This window comes from Pollicipes pollicipes, unplaced genomic scaffold (assembly GCF_011947565.3).
Source record: "Pollicipes pollicipes isolate AB1234 unplaced genomic scaffold, Ppol_2.1 Scaffold_2555;HRSCAF=2994_pilon_pilon_pilon, whole genome shotgun sequence".
NCBI lineage: Eukaryota > Metazoa > Arthropoda > Thecostraca > Pollicipedomorpha > Pollicipedidae > Pollicipes > Pollicipes pollicipes.
This window is the reverse complement of record NW_023596136.1, coordinates 20,178,679-20,203,285: the sequence shown is the minus strand read 5'-3', so window position 1 is coordinate 20,203,285 and position 24,607 is coordinate 20,178,679. Positions and strand designations below refer to the sequence as shown.

Sequence of the window (24,607 nt, the reverse complement as noted above, 5' to 3'; positions counted from 1 at the left end):
GGTTGCCAGCCGCTGCCCTGTTGGGCGGCCCGGGTTGCCAGCCGCTGCCCTGTTGGGCGACCCGGGTTGCCACCCGCTGCCCTGTTGGGCGGCCCGGGTTGCCACCCGCTGCCCTGTTGGGCGGCCCGGGTTGCCAGCCGCTGCCTTGTTGGGCGACCCGGGTTGCCAGCCGCTGCCCTGTTGGGCACCCCGGGCGCTTCGGGCTGGAGCGTCGCTGGTCGATGCAGGGCCTGAACGCTGCCGACGCACTCGACGAATGTGGTTAGAGGGCGACGGCCCCGGCTGCTGTGGTGAGAACGGAGGGAAGCTGTCGCTATATCCGCGCTGCTTCCATCGAAGGTCATTGGTGTCACTTGTGACCGGTTGGAAATTGAACTCCAGTCCTTGTGGTTAATTGAATTAAGGAATGCGGTTAATTGAATCCGTTCATCACTAGTGCGACGTTTTGTGGGTTACGTGGTAGATAAGATGACGCATAATTTGTATGTCGTTTTCAATCATCGCTTTAAACGACTATACTCTCATGCAAACGTGGCATTTATCATGCGGACTCTCTTGCAAAGGTAATCTTTGGCATGTGCCTGGCATGTCCGATGCATTTGGCATTCCCATGCATCATGACAACCATGTCGAATCCCAAATCAACTGCGCCCGGCCTCCAGAAACAGACAATGGCCCTGTGCGACAGGGCGTGACGCGGTTCACGTACCGGTTGGAGGTGTCTTACTTATAGACCACAGCTTGATCCGGGTGCATGACAGGGATTCGCTCGGCGCAGACGTGCGGAACGGCGCCTGCCAACAGATTCACGGCGTGTCCGGTTCCTGCCGGCTCGTCATGGCGTAAACACGCCCTCTGTCAGCTCGGGACAGCCGTCATGACCAATGAATGCCTCCAGCTCCATTTTGGGCGCTGCCGAGACTCCACCGCTGGCAGCATCATACATGAGGCCACATATTCATGCGGAGCGAACCGAAGCCGACTGCTTAAGGATCTGAGCATTTCGAACCTGGACGATCGTCAGGCGCGTCGGCGCCCAGACAGCACGGTGTGCGGTGACCTTAGCCGGACTTCGGCAACGGCCGGGGCGCGGGACGGCCACGGGTGTGACCAGGTGACCTGGGTCCACATCAGGCCGCTGGCTGCCGGACCTAGGGGTCTGCTGCGCCACAGCATGCCCCGCAGTAATATCACTCAGTGCCGGAGCCCGAACGCCAGCCGGCTCTGCGCTTTGGACCAATAGCTTACCGCTTGCCTCTAAGTGAGTGAGAGTGTCCCCTAGCGAACGCCACTCCGGCGCAGGCTCGGCTGTAACTTTATTTGAAGCAGACAAGAGGGACCCTCTCCCCCTTCCCTCCCGCCTTACCTAGTCCAGGAGAGTAGGCGGCAGCAGCTGGGATCCCCGTATTGTTGCTGCAGCCAGCCATACGGCCCCGCTTACCGTCACGAACGAGCCGTGCTCGGGGCATCAAAGAGGCCGAATGGCTGTTTTAGTGGGTTTGCGTCAAATAAGTGCGCACAAAATTATAGGCCGTTGTAGGAGCAGCTGCCGTGCCGGCCTTTGGCACCCCTCTGCTTCGCCCGGCACCGAAACAGGCCGTGCCACGTGTTGTTGCGGGGGAGGGGGAGGGGGAGGGGCTGCTGAATCCGGCGTGACGGCTTGCCATCGTCCGTCACCGGCGCTAACGGAGACACCTGACGGCATCACAGGCCGACAGCGGCCGGCAGCGACCGTCTCGGCGGCACGAGGGTCCGCTGACGGTGCAGACCGCGCTGCTGACGGTCCCAACTGCATCACTGGTGGTCCCAACTGCAGCACTGGTGATCCCGACTGCATCAGTGGTGGTTCTGATGCTTCGCTTCACCATTCACATACTGCTGCTACCTGTGTTGTTCCGCGTGCACCACTGAAGTTAGTGAATTTGCGCTGGTCGTAAGGACAGCACCAACGGCGGTTGCTGCTAGTATTCCACTAATAGTGCTTGCAACGGCATCTTTGACGGCACGGATTGTACTGCTGACGGTACTGACCGCACCAGTGACGGCACTGACTGCACCACTGGCGTCGCCGACTGCATTGCAGGCAATATCTGTTGCACTGCGGGTTGCACCGTTTAAACAAGTGGCGATCGATTGGATGACAGCGCGTTTTGCACAATTTAACGGGGGACGAGCGAGGCACGGTGCAGCCAATGGACGATTGGATAGGAAAGGTATGGTGAGGCGAGGGACTATCGAGCAGCGAGAGCTAGATTGGTTAGGAAAGGTATGGTGAGGCGAGGGACTATCGAGCAGCGAGAGCTAGATTGGTTAGGAAAGGTATGGTGAGGCGAGGGACTGTCGAGCAGCGAGAGCTAGATTGGTTAGGAAAGGTATGGTGAGGCGAGGGACTATCGAGCAGCGAGAGCTAGATTGGATAGGAAGGGTATGGTGAGGCGAGGGACTATCGAGCAGCGAGAGCTGGATTGGTTAGGAAAGGTATGGCGAGGCGAGGGACTATCGAGCAGCGAGAGCTAGATTGGATAGGAAAGGTATGGTGAGGCGGGGGACTATCGAGCAGCGAGAGTTAGATTGGATAGGAAGGGTATGGTGAGGCGAGGGACTATCGAGCAGCGAGAGTTAGATTGGATAGGAAGGGTATGGTGAGGCGGGGGACTATCGAGCAGCGAGAGCTAGATTGGATAAGAAAGGTATGGTGAGGCGGGGGACTATCGAGCAGCGAGAGTTAGATTGGATAGGAAAGGTATGGTGAGGCGGGGGACTATCGAGCAGCGAGAGCTAGATTGGATAGGAAAGGTATGGTGAGGCGGGGGACTATCGAGCAGCGAGAGCTAGATTGGATAGGAAAGGTATGGTGAGGCGGGGGACTATCGAGCAGCGAGAGCTAGATTGGATAGGAAAGGTATGGTGAGGCGGGGGACTATCGAGCAGCGAGAGCTAGATTGGATAGGAAAGGTATGGTGAGGCGAGGGACTATCGAGCAGCGAGAGCTAGATTTCCCCCTCACATCACGAGGATAAACCGCAGCGCCGCACCGGCAGTCAGCCGAGCTGGGCGGCAGCTGTCAGATCGCAGCCATCGCTGCGGACGAGCTGGAGGACTTGGCAGCCAGATTCGAGCAGATCCGCGTCTCAGTCAGCCACGCGGAAGTGACGGAATTGCAGTGACTCTTCGTCCCATTTATCGTGCAGACGGTGCCGCCTCTTCAAGTGCCACTATTGTTGAAACCGAACCGACGAACCCATACGGTGCCTGTCAGGGTGCGATGGCTGCAAATCACTCAGGAGTTGGCCGGGCGGCCGGAGCGGCCCCGACGGGCGCGGGTCCATCGACCGCGCGTCTGCCGCCGCCGCCGGCCCGCCGCCGGCCAGCTGGAGCTACGTCTGCACTCGACCGACCTCTCAGTCAGACGCTCTGCCCATCACGCGATCCAGTGCTCAGCCCACCGTTCAGTCTAATGTTCAATCAGACACCCAGGCATGCTCAGACGCAGACTCAGACACTCGGGTAGATCCAGACTCAGTCAGACACTTGGGGAGACTCGGACTCAGTCAAACACTGCCCGTCACGTGGTCTAGTGCCCAGCCCACCACTCAGCCCACCACTCAGCCCACCACTCAGCCCACCATTCAGCCCACCACTCAGCCCACCACTCGGTACTTTGCTCGGTTCACCTCTCTTTCCATCACTCAGGCTACCCCTTAGTCCACGGCTCAATCAGATACGCAGACCGATTCGGACTCAGCCAGACGAACTGCCCAGCTCTCAGTCCGCCAATCAGTTCACCACTCAGTCCACCATTCAGTCAATTCAGTCTACCATACCATTTACCACTTAGCTCACCACTAAAATCCCCATTCGGTTCCGCTTGGCCACCACTCTGTTCATCACTCTATCCACAACTCAGTCTAACCACCATTCGGTCCAACACGCAGTCCATTATTCAGCCCACCACCTCCTCCACCACATGCTCACCACTCAGTCCACCACTCAGTCCACCACTCAGTCCACCGTCCGCCCGGCTCCGGGGGCCATGTCCACACTCCGACGCCGTACCGGCAGGGCTGCGTGCGGACACGTCCGCCTAAATAATGGCGGGGTTGGGCGTTCAATATTCATCGGCGGCGTGCCCAGCTCGCGCCGGCTTTGGGGGCGGGCTGGCTCGCGTCGCGGCCGTGCCTGAGTTGGGCTGCTGGGCTCTGCCTCTCAGCCCCCCGCCCCTTGCCCCCCCCCCCTTCCCGCTCCTAGCCCCATAACGGATCGAAGCTAATAACCTATCGCAATCGACTTGTACTGTTATTCGCAATACAAGCTGGGGTCAGCACTAGCCAATCAGCGTCCGGGAGTGGATTTACTCTATCGTCGTTTCATGCAAAGTCGCCGGCCGGCCCCCTCAGGATTGACCCGCGTTCTGTCCGCTTCCCCCGGGGCGGTGATGGTACCGATATTGCATGCAGGCGGCAGCGGCGATTTGTGGACGAAAGGGCTGGACTGCCACGTGCCAACAGCGGGCTAGTGGGGAACGGGGAGGGGATGTCAGGAAGCCGGGAGGGGTGCAGGGTCGGCGGCTGGAGGTGGTAGTGTCCCAGCTTTGCCGAGGCAGGCGGGGTCACTGCATCGCAAACTGTCTTCAGATTAGTGCTGCCGTTGGGAAGACTGCCGTCAGACTAACTGTCTATTATGTCTGACTGACTAACTGTGTCGTATTATGACTGCTGCCAGAAGCGTTCTACGAAATGGCAGACTGTCTTCAGAGGGGGCTTAGCTCCTGCGGGCTGCGGTCCGACGAGCTGCATTGTATGGCGCGCTGCCGTCAGACGAGTGCCGCTAGTGGCGGCCGACAAACCAGCTCCGCTGTATGGCATACCTCTATTAAACCAGCTCTACTGTATGGCATACCGCCGTCAACCCAGCTGTAACGTACTGGTGCGCTGTGGTCAGATTAGTTTTACTGTATGGCATACCGCCGTCAGCCCAGCTCCACTGTACGGTGTGCTGTGGTCAGACCGGTTCTACTGTGTGGCATACCGTCATCAGCCCAACTCCACGGTATGGTGTGTTGTGGTCAGATCAGTTCCAATATATGGCATACCACCGTCAGCCCAGCTCCACGGTACGGTGTGCTGTGGTCAGATCAGTTCCAATATATGGCATACCACCGTCAGCCCAGCTCCACGGTATGGTGTGCTGTGGTCAGATCAGTTCCAATATATGGCATACCCCCGTCAGCCCAGCTCCACGGTACGGTGTGCTGTGGTCAGATCAGTTCCAATATATGGCATACCACCGTCAGCCCAGCTCCACGGTATGGTGTGCTGTGGTCAGATCAGTTCCAATATATGGCATAACCCCGTCAGCCCAGCTCCACGGTATGGTGTGTTGTGGTCAGATCAGTTCCAATATATGGCATACCACCGTCAGCCCAGCTCCACTGTACGGTGTGTTGTGGTCAGATCAGTTCCAATATATGGCATACCCCCGTCAGCCCAGCTCCACGGTACGGTGTGCTGTGGTCAGATCAGTTCCAATATATGGCATACCCCCGTCAGCCCAGCTCCACGGTACGGTGTGCTGTGGTCAGATCAGTTCCAATATATGGCATACCCCCGTCAGCCCAGCTCCACGGTATGGTGTGTTGTGGTCAGATCAGTTCCAATATATGGCATACCCCCGTCAGCCCAGCTCCACGGTACGGTGTGCTGTGGTCAGATCAGTTCCAATATATGGCATACCCCCGTCAGCCCAGCTCCACGGTATGGTGTGTTGTGGTCAGATCAGTTCCAATATATGGCATACCCCCGTCAGCCCAGCTCCACGGTACGGTGTGCTGTGGTCAGATCAGTTCCAATATATGGCATACCCCCGTCAGCCCAGCTCCACGGTACGGTGTGCTGTGGTCAGATCAGTTCCAATATATGGCATACCCCCGTCAGCCCAGCTCCACGGTACGGTGTGCTGTGGTCAGATCAGTTCCAATATATGGCATACCCCCGTCAGCCCAGCTCCACGGTATGGTGTGTTGTGGTCAGATCAGTTCCAATATATGGCATACCCCCGTCAGCCCAGCTCCACGGTACGGTGTGCTGTGGTCAGATCAGTTCCAATATATGGCATACCACCGTCAGCCCAGCTCCACTGTACGGTGTGCTGTGGTCAGACTGGTTCTACTGTGTGGCATACCGTCATCAGCCCAGCTCCACGGTATGGTGTGCTGTGGTTAGATCAGTTCCAATATATGGCATACCACCGTCAGCCCAGCTCCACGGTACGGTGTGCTGTGGTTAGATCAGTTCCAATATATGGCATACCACCGTCAGCCCAGCTCCACTGTATGTGAGACCGCCGCGCTGTTGCTGAGCTCCACTCTGTGACAGATTACCGACAAGCCTGAGTAATCCCGGCTTGGTTTAATCTCTTGGGAGAAATCCTCCATGCTCCGGACTCACGGATTTGTCGAAGCCATGAGCTGGGGCCTTCGGATGGCATCTTACTCGTCCCAGATGCCAGCCAAACATGGTTATCTTGCTATAGTGCCTTAGGGATCTGAACGTGCCAGGACTGCCGCGATAATAGGACGCGTCAGGGTAATTAATTATGTTGTTACGTCCGATCTCTGGACATGTAATGATGTCGGTCGTCACGACTTGACTGCGATTGGTCCTGGTAAAGCTGTAGCAGTAGCTGATCCCGCCTCCCTTCTCACCAAGCCCCTGCAGCTGCGTCGGCTGGTAACGTCGTCCCGGCCTGTTTTCTCTGTCCGCCGTCCTCGATCGATCTTTCTGTGGAGCATGTTATTATGACCCCGACGACTTTCCCCGTCCGTGGCCGTGCCCAGATGTCCGGATGGCCTAGGGGCTGGGCCGTCCCGACCTCCGTGACCCCGTGACCCGCGGGATCTGGTCGCCGAGGCCGGGCCGTCCCTCAGTTGAGAGATCTCCCGGTGGTTCTCGCCGCGCGGCCCGGACCGCCGGCGGACACGGGGTGTATTTTTACGCACGGCCCGCCTACCTGCCCGGCCCACCGGTCCGCCCCGGGTGATCTGCGGGGTCATTGACCGCGCCTCCGCCGTCGGGCTACCTCCCAGCAGCCCCGGGTCAGTCCGGCCAGCCGGCCATGTCCTGCGGTACCCTCTGGGCTGTGTTGTCCGCCGCGTGTTCTGGGATGTGTTGTCCACCTGGTGCCCTGGTGCCGTATGATAACCTCGCCAGCGTTTCTGTTATTACAGATGTAACTTCTTACTTACTGTAACAAATGTGGACCCTTTCGGAGGGAAACATTTCTCTTTATAGTTGACTCAATCATGAATAACGTGGCGCCACATCTGCCGCTGAGCCACAAGAGAACTGATTTGTTTGGACTCAGCTGCGCGCCGGATCCCTTCTGCGGCTCACGGCGGCCGCCCGGCTCAGGGAGGGACATTGCCGGCCGGCGCCGCCGCGACCGCGGCCGTTTAGAGCGGCGGCTAACAGGCGGCGTTGGCTCAGCGACACTGATTAATGCGCGGGCCCGGACACGGCGAACCAAACCAGATGTCGTCTCCCCGCTACTGCGCGGTGGCGACGCGCCGTCCGCCCGGGAGACGTGAACAACAGATGGGACAGCGAACCGCCTTTTTTGCCGGCCGGGATTCGGGACGAAGCCTCACCACTCGCCATCTGAAGGGGCCGCTTGCTGACGGAACGACATGTCTCTCCCGCTCTTTGAACAACTGTTGGAGTGCGGCCTGTGGAGTCTTTGATCTCGTGCACTGAACCCATTGTGCAATCGTTTCACGCATTGTCTCGGGTGCTCTCATCGCGAAATTCCGCGTCGCTCTAACCGCTCAGCCGCGCGGCGCGAGCCGGCCGCCGGCAAAGCTTGTGTGCGCCACAACGTCGCCACATCCGCGTCGGAATTGTCGGAATTGGACCGCGGAGTAGGGCCGCACCGCAGCGGCTCGGCCGTGCCAAGCCACCGGCCTGGCGCACCCCCGCCCCGCCGAAATACCACACCGTCTGCAGGGAGTGACCGGCCGGCCACGCCCGTCGTCCTGCGGTGGCAGAGCGCATGGGGGGGGGGGGGGGACGGTGGTCAGTGACGCCGCACGCCCGCGCGGCGCCCTCTTTGTCCGGAAACTGTCCTCGCATCGGACCGACGTGACGCGCCAGACGGGGCGCGTTGCCGTCGACGCAGGACGGCCGTTGGTGGACACGGTGGACCGACGTGGCACGCCGGACGAGGAGCACCACTATCGACGCCGGACGGCCGTTGGTGGACACGTCGAGCGAACTCGCCGGGAGCAGAGCGGTGGCTCGGCCCGGCTTCTGACAGTGCCGCGGCGGCATCTCATTGGCTTACTTCGGCGCTGGAGTCCAGCCCGCGTCACCGGCCGCACGCGCTGCCGCTGATCCCGCGATCGCTGCGCGCGGGCGGGCGTCCGCCGTCCGCCTGCAGAGCGCTGCTCAGCGGCCCGCTCTCGGCATTTGGCCACCGATGGCGGCCGAGGCCGAGTGGAAAATCTGTGCTGACGCACGCGGGGTCACTGCGAGGCGGCTGAACTGCGAGCGTGTTCTTTCCAGGCTTGCGGAGGGGTGCTGGCACCATCGAATACCGGCTGTCAGTGCAGAGGGCGTATGGATAGTACCTGCCTGGCGGCTTCTTGGATGGTGCCGGTGGACAGACGCTCATAAAATAAAAAATGACGTTGCTGGTCTGACGCCATAGCTCTATCGGACCGCTCGTGTGGGCTGTTCATCCCCAAGAACCACGGTCTCCGGCGGGTCAAGATTTGGCGCTTTTCTTGCTTTTGCAATGCAAGATGGGCTTTTCAAGAATTTGAAAGTGTTCCCGCAAAATGTCGGCTCCCGTGCGGCCCATCCCCCTCCCCCCCATGCCAGGAAACCACAGTAAATCGCTAGCCTGGCATCGCTAGCTGGCGTGCCTAGTCATTTCCACTCTCCACCATGACGCTGATCCGCGGTGGACAGGTGTCCGCCGTGGGGCGTTTTTGATCGGTGTGTCGCTCGATTTGACTGGCACATGTTGTGGGGACCAGCCCTGGCTTCGAGAAATAGCTTAAATGTGGCCCGTTACTGGACTCGACCAGACAGCGGCCCGTCTGGGCCTGTGGACCTGACCTCGGTTCACTGTCATTGTATCGCACTGTAACGCTAATTCAGGTTCCGTTGCTTTTCATCAGGCCAGGTCAGGCTGACCTGACGGTGGCGACAGTCTGGCGACAGCTGGGTGACATATCCTCCAGGACTCGTATTTCTTTTAACGCATCGACCTCTTGTCATCTGAGCTTGTCTCCTCCCTGACCCCTGCGTCTGGAAAAGCTGGACAAGCCGACCTAACCTGACTGAGCCCTGTCTTCGTGTTGTCCTGTCATTCCACGACGTGGCCCGGCTCGTCTGACCTGACCTGACCCGACCTGACCTGACCTGACCTCTCCGCGTCCGCAGGTGGGCGACATGATCTCCGTGATCGACATGGCGCCGCCGGACGAGTCGGCCTGGTGGCGCGGCAAGCGCGGCTTCGAGGTCGGCTTCTTCCCGTGCGAGTGCGTCCAGCTGATCGGGGACCAGGCGCCGCCGCAGGTGGGGCCGCCGTCCGGCCGTCACCGGCGCGCCGCCACGCTCCAGCCCGGTCAGCCGGCGCTCAGCAGACAGGGCAAGCTCACCGCCTTTTTCAGGTGAGAACGACAGAGCAAACTCACCGCCTTCCTCAGGTGGCGACGGCAGGGTGAACGCACTGCGTTTCTCAGGTGAGGGTCTGAGGACGAACTCTTCGCCTTCTTGTGGGACAGAAGCCGTGGAAACCACCGGCTGCCTAGGTTCGGGGGAGGGCAGACCACTCTGGCTTTCCGGGCACTCACTAGGCTTTTCAGTTGAGTTGACGGGCTAACTGATCGCCTGCTTCAGGTGAAGAGCGGGGTGATCCTATTTAGAGGGCTGTTTCTCTCACCCCATCATCGACACAACTCGCAGCAATGTTGCTGGACAGCGTACAGCTCAAGCTGTCATGAAAAAGTAAACCAGCACAAAAATAGAGATAGAAGCAAAAGGGAATGATCCGTCGCTGTGCAGGCTACTCATGACATCGTGTGGCTGTCTCAGTATGCACACATTTCGTGGCGACGTGTTCGTGTTTGAAACGGTTTGTTTGAATGATTGCCAGAGTTTGAATGTTTTCTCTCCCCTTTGAACGGTTACCCGAGTGGCGGGCATGACCGCGATTGGCACGAGTTGGCGTGGTCACCGGCGGCCTGTCAAGGCTCCGGATGCGAGCGACGGGCTGGCGTGGTGACCAGTCACCCGCCGGGCATCAGTCACCTGTCAGCGCCGGGGAAGTCCGGACCAGTCACCCGCCGGGCATCAATCACCTTCCGTCAGTGCCGGGGTAGTCCGGACCAGTCACCCACCGGGCATCAGTCACCTGCCGTCAGCGCCGGGGTAGTCCGGACCAGTCACCCGCCGGGCATCAGTCACCTGTCAGCGCCGGGATAGTCCGAACCAGTCACCCGCCGGGCATCAGTCACCTTCCGTCAGTGCCGGGGTAGTCCGGACCAGTGACCCGCCGGGCATCAGTCACCTTCCGTCAGTGCCGGGGTAGTCCGGACCAGTGACCCGCCGGGCATCAGTCACCTTCCGTCAGTGCCGGGGTAGTCCGGACCAGTCACCCGCCGGGCATCAGTCACCTTCCGTCAGTGCCGGGGTAGTCCGGACCAGTGACCCGCCGGGCATCAGTCACCTGTCAGTGCCGGGGTAGTCCGGACCAGTGACCCGCCGGGCATCAGTCACCTTCCGTCAGTGCCGGGGTAGTCCGGACCAGTGACCCGCCGGGCATCAGTCACCTTCCGTCAGTGCCGGGGTAGTCCGGACCAGTGACCCGCCGGGCATCAGTCACCTTCCGTCAGTGCCGGGGTAGTCCGGCCTCTTAACCCGGCTCCGCTCGGCTGGTTTTGTGTACTTCGGCAGCGCGTCGAAAATAGGCTTGGCTATCGTCCTGGCGGTCGCCCCCCCCCCCTCCCGCCCCCCCCCCCCCCCCCAGCCCGTTGCCAGGTGCTTAGCGCTCCGCGCCGTTCGCCAGTCTGACCCCTTTCCCGGGTCGCGTCAGGGCTGCAGGGACCCTGAGTGGCTTGAATACCCTTGCCTCAGGCACGCGTTTATCGGGCTCAGCCAGTGCGTGTCATGGCTCCGTTTTTACGCCGGTGAAATTATTTTTAACTGACCCGACTGCGTCACTAACAGTTAAGTTTGCATCATCTCGCTATTTCGCTGACGCCTACGCGCTACGGATGGAGACACGTGTCCATCCTATCTGTGTCAGATGCTTCCAGCCGTTTAGCCGACATGTTCGATTGACGTCTGGACGGTCTGGCGTAAGCAGCCGCATGTTACGTGCCGTCGGACGCGTTTGACGCATATTTGTTTGGATAGCTCGTCAGCCGGTGTCCTCGACGTCGGACACTCTGGCTAACGTTCCTCACGTGTGCGGCGGCGCGAGCGTGAGCGGCGGTCGCGCGGAGTGAAGAGTATGGTCGGCAGACTGGTTCTGACGGAACTGGACCGGGTACGTTCGCTCGCCGGAACCGGTGGGCGGGCCGCCAGCTCCCGTTGACCGCGGCCCCGGCACGTACCGACGGCCAGATTACTCACGGGGCGCCGTGTTTGTTTTTGCGTGTCCGGCCGGCCTTGTCTTCGCTAATGGGGTGGCCAGCTGTCTCCGGGCGAGTGTGAGGCCACGCGCGGCGCGGCTTGAGGGGGGCATGGCCATCTCACCGGTTACCTGCGCTCGGACCGCCAGGCCCCGCCTGGCCGTCTTTACGGGGAGTAGCGGGCGAGACAGGCTGTCTCGAAATCCGCTGTTTGTTAAATTGTATATGGCGTAACGTACCCGATGACTAAACGTCTCTGAGTGGCTGCGGATTGTCCAACAATCGCTCCAGAGCTCTCCCTGAAGCTGGCGCGGCCACCGACAGGCAGCCAGGGTGTACCGCGGTGCTGAAGTGCGGTGTTGACCTGGTCCATGGCGCCCCGCGGCGCGGGCCGGGGTATTGCTCGTCTCAGGCCGACACGAATGACTCCGTTGTGGGAATACGACTCTGCCAAACATTCCATGAACGGAGGTATCTGTCCAGCTGACTGGCTGGCTGGGGGCCGGCTCAGGGTGAGCTGGCCGACGTCCTTTGGGCGCTGGATTGGGGCCGCGCCAGACGGGATCGAGGTGCGGGGCGCGATTGCCCAAGCGCCGCCGGCGCTGGCCGCCGCCGTGGGAAGCCCGGGGCGCGACGCCGGCGCCGCTTCGTTTCGGTCACGGCGCCCACTAAGTGCCGGCTGGGACGGCAGCGGCCGCTCCCAGCGCACACGGGGCGCGCCGCCGCCGCCGCCGCCGCCGGGGGCGTCGATGGTCCGGCGCGCCGAGGTGACGGCCCCAGCGAGCCCCAGCCCGGCGGCGCGCCGGGGCGCTCGGGCGCGAGCCGCCGTCGACCGGGGTCTCAAGCTGCCCCGACTCTAGATCCAGGGCTAGGACGGGCTGCCGACGGTACCGCCGCCGCCGGCGTCGATGGTCCGGCGCGCCGAGGTGACGGCCCCGGCGAGCCCCAGCTCGGCGGCGCGCCGGGGCGCTCAGGCACGAGCCGCCGTCGACCGGGGTCTCAAGCTGCCCCGACTCTAGATCCGGGGCCAGGACAGGCCGCCGACGGTCCCGGTGCCAAGTAATGCCCATAGACGACTCGCCAGAGAGCGGAACTCGGAACGATGCGTGACACGGCGTCATCGACGGGATGGATCAGGGCGTGTGTGTATGTGGGTGTGTACGAGCCGGCGGTCTGAGTTCCCAGCCCGTGACGGACTGGCGTGCCCTATGAACCTTGTACATACACACAGTTTGACAGCTCCAACGGCCTGTGAATACAAGCGAACGGACCGTGCTGCTGTGTGCCCTGATTGTTGTTTATTTGATGTATGTCTTTGTTTGTTTGGCTCTGGAAAGCAACACAAGGAAGGACACGTGGAATCCTTTTAAGCTTCCGTCTGCTTTTTGGCTACGGAGACAGACCTCCCGCGCTTGAGTTAGTTATACTGCCGTCACGTGCATGCTACGAGAGTGGAAGATACTGGAAGATCTGGAATGAATGGGTCTAGGACGCGTAGCATGGGTTTCTTCTATTCCTGTAGATTTACGACGACAGCATTTTCTATAATCCTCGGCAAGCATTGCTAACCACGGTCTTCTATGGACCTTGTGACCCCATGATTGCCACTTACCGCTCTTCAATACGCCTAAAGCTCTGTGCAGATTATGACGAACGACCACTCGTTTTTTACACCCACTTTTTGGCAGGATTCACAGTTATAAATGGTCTTGATTTCCTTTTTGTTCCGCGCTATTAGTTCCGTTTTTAGTCGACCAGCATCGCACCTGAAGTCCATGGTGTCCCAGACAATCCCAGACACCATTCGAGCACCGCCTCACGCCCGGAGCGCCTGGCTTTCCAGCCGGTGCCCCTCTCCGCGGGGCACCAGGCGAGGGCCGGCGGGATCGGTCTCCCAGCACCGATGGCTGGTTCAGGTCAGCGGTCTGGAGCCTGGGCGGTGTGCTCCAATAGCGCAGCTTAGCCGGGATCGAGATACTCCGCTTCAGGTCCTCCTCCCCCATTGCACTACGCACTTCAACTGTCTGATTCTGATTCTGACTGCGACAGCCCGGGTGAGGTTGCGACGTCAGTGAATAGAACTTCCACTTCCACTTCCACTTCCACTTTCAGGCTGCGTGTCGCGGAAACGATCTGGGACGTATGTACATGCTTCGACACTCGCGCCAGCGTGTGCCAAACTCAGAAATGTCCCGCTTTAGCCGGAGTATTCGACAGACACCAAAAAGTTCCGGTCGCTGCCCTGTCGGGTGCCGCCTCCGGGAGACCGCACTGTCCATCACCGGCTGGCGTAGCTACTGACAGCAGCGATTGACCAATCAGCGTCGGACTAGCGGCCGGATTCGGCCGGCGCTCGTTACCCGCCGGAGTAATGGCAGTCGTGTTCAGCTGGCCGGCACCGACGACGGTCGCCCCCGCTGACTCACCGGGCCAAGCGGCGCTCGAGCCTGTCGATGCGGGTGCCGCTCGACGGTCGGCGGGCCCGCCAGCCGAGGGAGTCCAGGGACTGCTGTGGGGACGGACCAGGCTGGCAGGTGGGATGACTGGCGAGATGACAGCGTTGAAGACCGGGCGGACCGCTTGTTCCGAGGTCCTCACTGCTCCAGATTCGCTTGGAAGCACGCTGTCCTTTCATTTGGCCAACTGCTGAAGGCGGCTGTGAGCCGCGCGTTTTCGACACAAAGCCGCGGTTCGACATCGGTGGATTCACGCAGAAAGTCGACAGACACGCGGCATGGTGACGGAGTGCACGCGTGGATGGTCGCGTGTCGCTTTGCCCCGTTCCACACAGAGCCCCTTTGTTTTATGGGCTGTTCGGTTGCGTGCCCGGCTATTGTTTAGCTTTCCTTTAATTGTAGTGTACTCTCTCTCTGAATCTGCTTGGGTGCGTTTGTACGGTAAGCTTTGTTTTCTCGTACCCAATCGTGTTTTTGTTATCCAGTCGGTTTGGTGCTTGTTAGTGGCGCGCCTGTTTATGGCTATGTTCTCCCGTTCCGTCCTTGTATGGCGGCATGATCTGGACTGGCTTTGGTGGTGTTTCTGCACCCAGACTTTCAATTTAGGTGCACCCCAGTTGGAACCAGAATACCGTCCGCGACCCGTCTTACATCACACCGATATAAAATACCGGGCTACGCTGTTCGACTAGTGCGATAATCAGCTGTGAGCGTGATGCGGACATGTTTTACCTCTGGCGTGCACTAGCGATGGTCAGCTTATGGTCTGCAGGCCTTATCAGTCAAGTTTAACCGTAAACATATTGTAAGTTAAATTCAGCGCACAACTGCGATGCGGATGCCAAAAAGGGAAAACACAATTATCAATTATGTTTAACATAGAGGGCCTGTGCATACCGCGATCCTCGTCAAACATCCAAGTCTGAAGTATAAAGGACGAGGCTGGGCTTAGGGAAGTACGCGATGCGCGGTGTGGATGAGTTTGCAGAACACGACAATGCAGGTGTCATTCAGGTGTTGACGCTGCGCCTCAGAGTTCCCATCTAAAAATCAGATTAGGGGGAGTGCTCAATGCGTGGTCAGTACCGAAGCTGTGACAGAAGATCGGGGTTCTGTCCTTGAACAGGCCCAATATATGGATGATGACACCACCATGAGTGTTATATTGCCTGATAGGAAGAAGCTGTTTCGCGATATCGGCGGGCGTTTCTGAAAGGAGCTAGGACTGGAAAATTTCGGCATCTGTTAGGAAGCAGGACAATGCCAGTCCTTGCATTCTCCTGAAACAGCATCCGTAGCCATGGCTGAATGTTTCGTGTCGATGCATTAGTCACCCCCCTTTACAAATTCCGTTACGCCATGACCATTCTTGTCCGCTTGCTTTTCACCTCGTTTTATGGTGACAGCGCACGTAAAAAATGAGCTTCACATTGCACGTAACTGACAAATGGCGTCAGTAAAACACGTGCAACCGCCACACAATATTTGAATCTACGTTATAATCATCATGACCATGGGTCTCAGTTTGGCGTGTGTTTACATGTGTAAACACACCATGTCTTTGTTTACATGCAACCAAATGTCTCTTAACAGACCAGAAGTCGTTGAGTAATGAATTCTGATATGAACGGACGGGCCACGAGCTTTAGACGCTTCCGCGTGCAATTTTAAACATGGTGGACGCGGACGGCTGGTGTTTGGACCGCGCAGTATGCGAACATTTCCAGCGATTGTTTTTCCTCAGTCCGTAATCAAGTTCTCAAGGTGGCTTTTCGGCGAAGCTCTTCGACAGCGGACCTCATTTATCGCCTGGACTGCGCTAAATTGGCTTCGGGTATGGATCATACGAAAAGGAATCAATGCGTCACCAGCGGAAGCCAGGGGCGTCACCAGCAGCGAGTACGGGGGGGGGGGAGGGGAGGGAAGAGACTGTAGTCATGTGTTCCTGGTCAGCCTCACCCCCATCAAACGTCGTCGCCGCCTGGAGTCATCCCCAGCGAGTGCGCCGCGCACCCCTCCCTCCCGCCGCTGAGTGCGCCCCTGGCGTCAGCGCCGCCGTCCGTGTCGACGCCGTTCCGGGCGGCGTGCCGTGTCGTGTCGCGCCATGCCGTGCCGTGCCGTGTCGGCGGCCGGCCTGGACTGACGGCGGCGTGATGACGTGCTGCAGGAGCTTCATCCAGACGCGGCCGTCGCGGCGCCGCCTCAAGCAGTCGGGGATCCTGCGTGAGCGCGTGTTCGGCTGCGACCTGGGCGAGCATCTGTTCAACTCGGGACACGACAGTGAGTGAGCCGCTGCCACCGCTGTGTGACGCCGTGCTGTCCGGTGCGCAGCCGCCACCGCCGCTATGTCACGCCGCGCTGTCCTGTACGGATGAGGCTGCCACTCTTCCCAGTGCCAACTTGATGACGACTGTGCTTCCGTTTGGATGTTGACGTTGCCTGTTGCCGAGCTGTTCTGTCCCGGGTCGTGCCACATGTTCGCCTTGCCTGGGTGCCTGAGTGCAGTTGTCACCGTGTTGGTCATATGAAGTGCAGCGACAGTGAGTGCTGGCGGCCGTGTACAGTCGTGAAGTGTGGTGGTGAACTGTCCGAAAACGATCATCAAAGCATTCTTTAAAAACGCTGTTTGAGTACACCATCATGGTCGTGTGCGAGGCCGCGCAACATCCGTAAACTGCTATGATCATGTAAGAAAATGTACTATTTTACACTAACATAAGCATGCACGTGACTGTGATCACGCCCATATCACGATCACGCACGCCCAGCTGCCGGTCGTGTCCATGATTGGGCACGGCTCGCGTCTGGTCGTGGCTGTGAGCCCATGTGCTGGAGGGGCCCCGCCGCCGACGCTGATCCGGCGTCGACCGCTCCGCAGTCCCGGTGGTGCTGAAGAGCTGCGCCGAGTTCATCGAGGCGCACGGCATCGTGGACGGCATCTACACGGCTCTCAGGCGTCACGTCCACATCCAGCGCTCAGGTGCGTACCGCCCATCATGTCCGACATCCGGCGGCTCAGGTGCGTACTGCCCATCTGACGCGTCACGTCCAGCTTCCAGCGGCTCAGGTGCGTACCGCCCATCACGTCCAATATCCGGCGGCTCAGGTGTGTACCGCCCATCTGATGCGTCACATCCAGCTTCCAGCGGCTCAGGTGCGTACCGCCCATCACGTCCAATATCCGGCGGCTCAAGTGTGTACCGCCCATCTGTCGCGTCACGTCCAGCTTCCAGCGGCTCAGGTGCGTACCGCACGTCACGTCCAACATCCGGCGGTTCAGGTGCGTACCGCCCGTCCTACGCGTCACGTCCAACATCCGGCGGTTCAGGTGCGTACCCATCTGACGCGTCACGTCACACATCCGGCGGCTCAGGTGTGTACCGCCCATCTGACACGTCACGTCCAGCTTCCAGCGGCTCAGGTGCGTACCGCCCGTCACGTCCAACATCCAGCAGCTCAGGTGCGTACCGCCCGTCACGTCCAACATCCGGCGGTTCAGGTGCGTACCGCCCGTCCCACGCGTCACGGTGGGGCGGATGTCCCAGGATGGCATCCCAGGTGCCTGACGCCGCGCTTTTCGTCGCGCGTCGGCCTGCGCCGTTTTCATGCATTCAGCGTCCTGAGGCTCTAATACCAGCGAACAAAGCGACAGGATCATGACGAGAAATACCCGTAAGAGGCCGTGGCTTAGAGTACAAGGCTCGCACTGGCACTCAGGCTCCGAATGGAGCGCTTCATCAATCATGATAATTTGGTGATTGTCTAAGAAGGCTGCTTGTGACGGTCTCACAGGAGCTTAGCTGCTTTGTTACTTCGTGCTCTCTCCCACGCTGGCTGACTCGCTAGATACGACGCCCAGCTTGGACGCGGTTGGTTCCGAACAGCGATCGATGCTTGGAGATGCACCCCTGACCCAGCTTAGCTCTCATTGTCGCGTCAATTTATTGTTATTTTTACATTTTCGGAATCGCTTCCATGAGTGGTTCTAGATTGAGAGCACTAGACAAATACAGATTCTAAGCTGTGGCTTTTAGTTGAACGGATTATCTCGTCCCACTCCTTTACGTGTTAGGACCGCGAAGGGTTTTTCGTGCAGCACATTGGTGCTGCGCGGCCGCACTGGCCTGTGTTGACCTTCGTTGGCCATTGTGAGCTGACATTTCCTGTCGTTCGAACAAAACAATGCGCTTGCCATGGAGCTTGTATGTAAATGTTCTCTCCTGGCTGACTGGTGTAACGCTGACCAGAGTTTCCACCAAACCGCGAGCCTGCAGAGAATGCAACGCGGTGTGGGCTCCATCCCAGGGTGGTCAGGATCGAATGCGGGCTTTTTGAACACGCGGGATGACCCTGAGCCGGCGGCGGGCTCGCACGAACATCTCTGTTTACGCGGTCTCCATCACGCTCTGGCTGAGTTATTGCTGGGCGACAGACGGCTGTCGGCGGCAGCGGCAGACGCGCTGTGCAGCTGGGCCGCCAACAGACGGCGACCTTGACCCTGCGGCTCCGCGGGACACGGCGGCGATGGCGTCACACCTGCAGCTCGGCGGGGACGCCCGGGACGCGATGAACAGACTTACAGATAGACTGACTGACTGGCAGGCAAACGCAACTGACAGACCAGTTCAGGTGGCAGACTGGCACGGGTGACAGACCTATACGTTCAAGAGACTAACGCAACTGACAGATTAAAGTGGCTGGCAAATTAACGCGACTAACAGACTGAAGTGGCTGGCAGACTAACACAGCTGACAGACTTAAGTGACTGACAGACCAACGCACTGAATATTGACAGGCTCAGTGGAGACCTCGCTGCTAGCGACTGCCCGTTTGATTGTCTGTTGTCTGGAGAGACGGGTGGCTCGTCGTACAGCGACGAATGACGGACGTATGTGCTACCCCTCGGCGTAAGCTTTTCTGATCCGATGCTGATTCAGAACACTCTCCGGGACGCATACACGTGTATACATGCCTGGTCCATGACAAAGGCAATGTTCTCGGCACGTCCATGAGACGGTTTTGACCTCTCGTTTGTTGACTGGATCGCCGCCGACGCAAGCGTCCTATCAGAAGACCTGTCTAGATATACCGGTCCGGTAGCCAGAGGATCGCTCCGTCGACGCAGGGAAAGGCGGGGTCTCGGGAGGGCTCACCGAACCGGAGTCTCTTCAAAGGCAGACCATGCTCACAAACCCACTGCCGCGGACGCTGGTTTGTACAGTTCGACGCCGTAACGGCGGCCAATCCCCAGCTTTGTCTGCTGGGCTGAAGAGCCGGCGAGGCGAGCCAGCCCTGAACAAAACCCGTCCCGCGTGCTGTGACACGCGCATCAGTCAGCTGCGGCATCGCGGCGGCGGTCCTGGGCGATCGACTTACTGACGGGCCAGCGGCAGGGAGAGACCGGAGATCACGGACCAACAGACAGGCTGTCCGCCAGCGGGCGATGACAGCACCCGGTGTCGTGCGGATTGTGACGGTATCTTTGAAGATCTCGTACCGGTATCTGGCGGCTGGACTTAAGAGAAAATATTTTGTCTTTTTGGGGTCTGCCCGACAGACACGCGGAATGAAATCACGCCCAGTTGTTCCGCGTGTGACCGCCCGGAAACCGCATTTTGCGTAAGATGCAGACTGCGAACGGACCATACGTGCACGTGGCGATATGTGATATGTGACGATACGCGACGACGCGTCTCTCGAAAACTTTTGCGTGACGCGTGATGAGCTCATACGGCCAGCTGTGTGGCGGGTCAGCTGTCACTCACCGGCCTGACCCGTTCGCCACCAGTCTGTTGGCCCAATTGTTGTACAAATATTATATTGTATTATTATATGTTGTATTGTGTATATATATATATATATATATATATATATATATATATATATATATATATGTTGTATTATATATTGCATTTAATGTATATATTGTAAATATTATATAAATTACCGCAAATATTCGCCTGAAATGAACACGTCCTTCGCTGAGAATGCGCTCTGAAGGTCGTGGCGCAAGGCCGCTTTGCCGCTCAGCTCGTACCAAGTATTCTGCTTGGATTGGATGGTTGATCTTAAATCACGTGACGGCCAGACGCGCGATCTCCTCTGAAGATTGATGACGTCATCCGCCCGCCGTCTGTGTTGACCGCTGCGTGACGTCTCCCCCCCCCCCCCCCACAGGAACACGTTCGACGAGGACCGGGTGCCAGACCTGACGGAGCCTAGCGTGCGCCAGGACATCCACAGCGTCTCCTGCCTGCTGAAGCAGTACCTGCGCGAGCTGCCCAACCCGCTGCTCACCTACCAGCTGTACGACAAGTTCGTGGCCGCCGTTCAGAGCAGCGACGACCAGCGACTGCTGCGCATGCGCGACGTGGTTCAGCAGCTGCCGCCGCCCCACTACAGGTCAGCGGGGCGGGGGCGGGTACGGCCTCTGCCTGCAGCCTGTGGGACTGAATGTAGCAGCAGAACTCCACGGTTATCTCGTTCGCAGTAGACACTACGGCTTCTGCCGTGCGTTGACGCGTTTATAACTAAAGAGGAACTGCACTTAGAACCCTTGCGATTTGGCGCGGTCACTCGCTTAGCGGGCGATTGTGCACCATTGCAGGACGCTTCGACTCACATATTTACCAAGCGGCATTTGGTGTTCACTCAGCTACCGTCGGTGCTATGGCGGGTCTCCGGTAACAACACGAGTACTGCCACAACCAGGTACCATCTTCCACACTGCTACGGTCACGGCAACATCAAATATCGCGATCTGTGCGCAAGGAAATCCAAAACACAGAGATCTCTGCCGCGTGTGACCCCCTCGACCGTTGCCACAGGACGCTGGAGTACCTGGTCCGGCACCTGGCGCGGGTCTCCACCCACTCGCACAGCACCGGCATGACGGCCAAAAACCTGGCCATAGTCTGGGCACCAAACCTGGTGCGAAGCCAGGAGCTCGAGGCCGGCGGCGTGGCCGCGCTACAGGTCGGTGGCGTCGCCAGCTGGCGTCATGACGTCATTGGATCACAGCCGCAGTCAGCGTGTCTGCATGGTGTGTCGGTGTGGTTTTAATAGGTGAACATTCCTTGCTCGGCATTTGGTATTATTGGAGTACGGCACATATCCACCCTGTATTATGCCAACTGGAACATTGATAACCTGGTCGGCACAGTCTGGTGGAGTACCTGACCCCTGACCCCTGCCCTCTGGCAACAGGGTATTGGGGTGCAGGCGGTGCTGGTAGAGTACCTGATCCGGTACAGCGAGCTGATCTTCAGCGACAAGCTGCCGGCCTTCGCTCCGGATCAGCCGTCGCTGCCGCGCGCCACCAAGCGCTCGCGTCCGCGCTCACTGGCCATCTCCACACCGACCAAGTTACTCAGCCTGGAGGAGGCCCGCGCGCGCGCGCTCGGCTCGCCCGCCAAGGCCGACCAGAACTACATTGAAGTCGGTGAGTGCATGAAGGGACGGAGGAGGAGGAGGGTGAGCTGATCGTGGGCGCGGTGGTGGCGGTGGAGGGTGTTTGATGACTGGGATGGCCGCTCTGAAAATGGGCCGCTCCTGTAGTGCTTTCTGCGCCAGTTCCTGCTGTCTTCGGTCGCTCGGCCTTCCGCCACGTTTCGTCGGTTGAGGCCTTACTTTCTGCTTGATCGTTGGCGTCAGCTTGTAGGCTGGTCAGAGTCTGAGACCAAACGAGTCCAAACGGAAGTGAGCCATCCGCCTATCTGTCTCTTTCTCTCCCCGTAGACATCGCCGCGACGACGTCTCGACTACGAATCTGACCTCCCTGTGATAGCGTGCTCCCTGTTTCCTTGCATTTCACCCTCGCCTGCCACCACCCATTCCTCATCATCACTCATCACACGGTCTTCGTCTCTGGGTCTCCCGTTTCGGTACGTTGGAGCTTACTGTCTGCTAAACGCTTACTATCCATATCCCTCCGCTGCTGGGGCCACACGCGCTCCCTGCATGCTCGTAGTGCCGGCTCCTGCATTGGTCAAATAGGCGCCAGTCTGACCGACAGCAGTCGAGGTCGTGTTTTGCTGACTTGTTATCGGTACGGTGGGCGATGAGGCCCTTGATATGTGGCTTTCCGCTCGCTTGCTGCTTTGTAAACCACTCTAATTATGAAAACGCTTTCGCCAAGTTTAAAGGACATGCTGGTGTTTTATTTGTTTACGCTTCCACGCTGTGCTTGGTTTGAGTAAAAGCTACATGAACCATATGTAACCTTGCAACGTTAATTTTCCGGTCTGTTGTGTTGATGCTTCTGTTATAATGTCGATGCATACATTCATATTGTTGCCAGCACCCGTCCTCATACATGCATGGGTTTTGCATAGCCAGACGTGTACAGGTTCGTTATTCTGCCATTTTTCTTCAGAGGAACGAACCGTAAAGTATTGCTGATGTATCGTCACTCGTCTAACTTCAGCCGGCGCAGTCGTGCCGGGCATCACTCAGGGCCCGAACCCGTACCACAAAGCCGGCCGTTGCCGCCGCAGCGAGTTGGTAACCCAGCGGTAACCCCTGCCCCCGGGAGGTCGGGTGACGGCGGTACGCCGCCCACTCCGGCGATGTGTCTGCAGCGGCGGGCCGTCCGCGTCCCGGCCAAGTACCATACGGCTGCTCCGAGCCGCCGGCCGCCGCGGCCCCGTACCGGCTCGCTCAAGTTCGGCCTCGCCCCCATCGGCCATGGCGCTCCCATGTTCCGCAGCCTGCCAGATCCGCTCGCGGCAGGGCCTGCGCCGAACGCTGACTGTGTGCGTCCGGCGTCGACGCGGCTACGTCGCCCGTCGAACAATCGCACTAAACGGTACGCACCCTGCCCCGAGGGGCGGACGTCCCTCGACTTGGCGAGTGGCCCAGTTCTTGCCATGCCCCGAGTCGCGGACGCCCTGGGTGCTGGCGAGTGGAGTCCGTTGCGCGCCCTGCCCCGAGGCGCGGAATGCGTCCCTGGGTGCTGGCGAGTGGGTCCGGTGCACGCCTTGCCCCGAGGCCCTGGTGCTGGCGAGTGGGTCCGGTGCGCGCCCTGCCCCGAGGCGCGGACGTCCCTGGGTGCTGGCGAGTGGGTCCGGTGGACGCCCTGCCCCGAGGCGCGGACGTCCCTGGGTGCCGGTGAGTGAGACTGGTGCACGCCCTGCCCCGATGAGCGGACGTCCCTGGGTGCTGGCGAGTGGGTCCGGTGCGCGCCCTGCCCCGAGGCGCGGACGGCCCTGGGTGCGGGCGAGTGGGTCCGGTGCACGCCTTGCCCCGAGGCGCGGACGTCCCTGGGTGCTGGCGAGTGGGTCGGTGCACGCCCTGCCCCGAGGCGCGGACGTCCCTGGGTGCCGGTGAGTGAGACTGGTGCACGCCCTGCCCCGAGGCGCGGACGTCCCTGGGTGCCAGTGAGTGGGTCCCGTGCGCGCCCTGCCCCGATGAGCGGACGTACCTGGGTGCCGGTGAGTGAGACTGGTGCACGCCCTGCCCCGATGAGCGGACGTCCCTGGGTGCCAGCGAGTGGGTCCCGTGCGCGCCCTGCCTCGAGGCGCGGACGTCCCTGGGTCCGGCGCACGGACGGACGTGGCGACGTCAGTCGCTGTCGTGGTGAGGCCAAGCACTTTAGGGTGAGGCCTTTCAATCGCCTAGGACCAAAGTGCGAGTAGGTGCTGTGTGATGGCCCCAGCGTATGCTTTCGTATTATGACTATTTGATGTGTTGTTATTCCCTGCTGTGCGAATGCCGTGCGAATTATTGCAAAGGCACCACCGTATCACCAATGCAAAGCCATTATTAAAATATTGCTGGATGCGACTTACAGAACCGGACCTTGACTGAGTCTGACCTGAGTCAAGGTCAGAATCGGGTCATGACCCAGGGACTGCGCTCGGTGAGGTCGGCCGAGTCACTCGTCTCCCCGAAGCCGGAGAGTCGGCACAACTCCGAGGTGAGTGACCTCAAATGCCGTGAGCGGGCGGAATGCCACTGTGTAGGCAACAAATATTATTTTAGTCGACTCAATGTGGATCTTTGATAATGTTCATACAACGTGCAGTGTTTTTTATATTGCTTCTTGTCTGGTCATCATTTCTGTGTCACAGCCCCTAGTGCTGGTAGAAGCTGCCACCGTACTGTAACGGTGTCCACCTCCGGCAGACCGCTGGACGCCGGTCAGCCGACGCTGACACTGTGACCGCAACCGTCGCCGCCGACGCCGCCCGTCTCGAGGTCGACTTCCCCCGACTTCGACTCCGACTCCGACTCGACCCGACAGAACGACCTCCGACCGCTCCGCCTCACACGACTCCTACCTCAGCGAGAACTCGCCGCCGAAGCGGCCTCCCCGCGGCGGCCGGCTGGAGGAGGCGGAGGATGGGGACGAGGAGCGAGAGGAGGTCACCCCGGCCGAGGAGGACGCGCGTGGTCTGACCACGCTGCGTTCACACCCTGTGGCCGAGTCGCCGCTGGCCGCTGCGGGTGCCGCCTCTCACCCCTCGGCGAAGACGCGGCCGCCGGCGAGACACCCGCCTCGGCAACCACCCGC

General features: G+C 59.6%; 1 protein-coding gene across 1 annotated transcript in view; it reads left to right on the top strand.

The window, feature by feature from the left end:
• LOC119105427 (rho GTPase-activating protein 33) overlaps window positions 1–22,467 on the top strand; it is a 51,345-nt gene extending 28,878 nt beyond the window's left edge. Inside the window, exons 3-10 of the mRNA XM_037228895.1 lie at window positions 9,444–9,673; window positions 16,262–16,374; window positions 16,973–17,055; window positions 17,508–17,554; window positions 20,272–20,496; window positions 20,922–21,069; window positions 21,301–21,535; window positions 21,832–22,467. Of these exons, the coding sequence (XP_037084790.1) occupies window positions 9,444–9,673; window positions 16,262–16,374; window positions 16,973–17,055; window positions 17,508–17,554; window positions 20,272–20,496; window positions 20,922–21,069; window positions 21,301–21,535; window positions 21,832–21,866 (1,116 nt within the window). The 3' untranslated portion in view covers window positions 21,867–22,467. The remainder of the gene's footprint in view (window positions 1–9,443; window positions 9,674–16,261; window positions 16,375–16,972; window positions 17,056–17,507; window positions 17,555–20,271; window positions 20,497–20,921; window positions 21,070–21,300; window positions 21,536–21,831) is intronic.
• The last annotated feature ends 2,140 nt before the right edge of the window (window positions 22,468–24,607 follow it).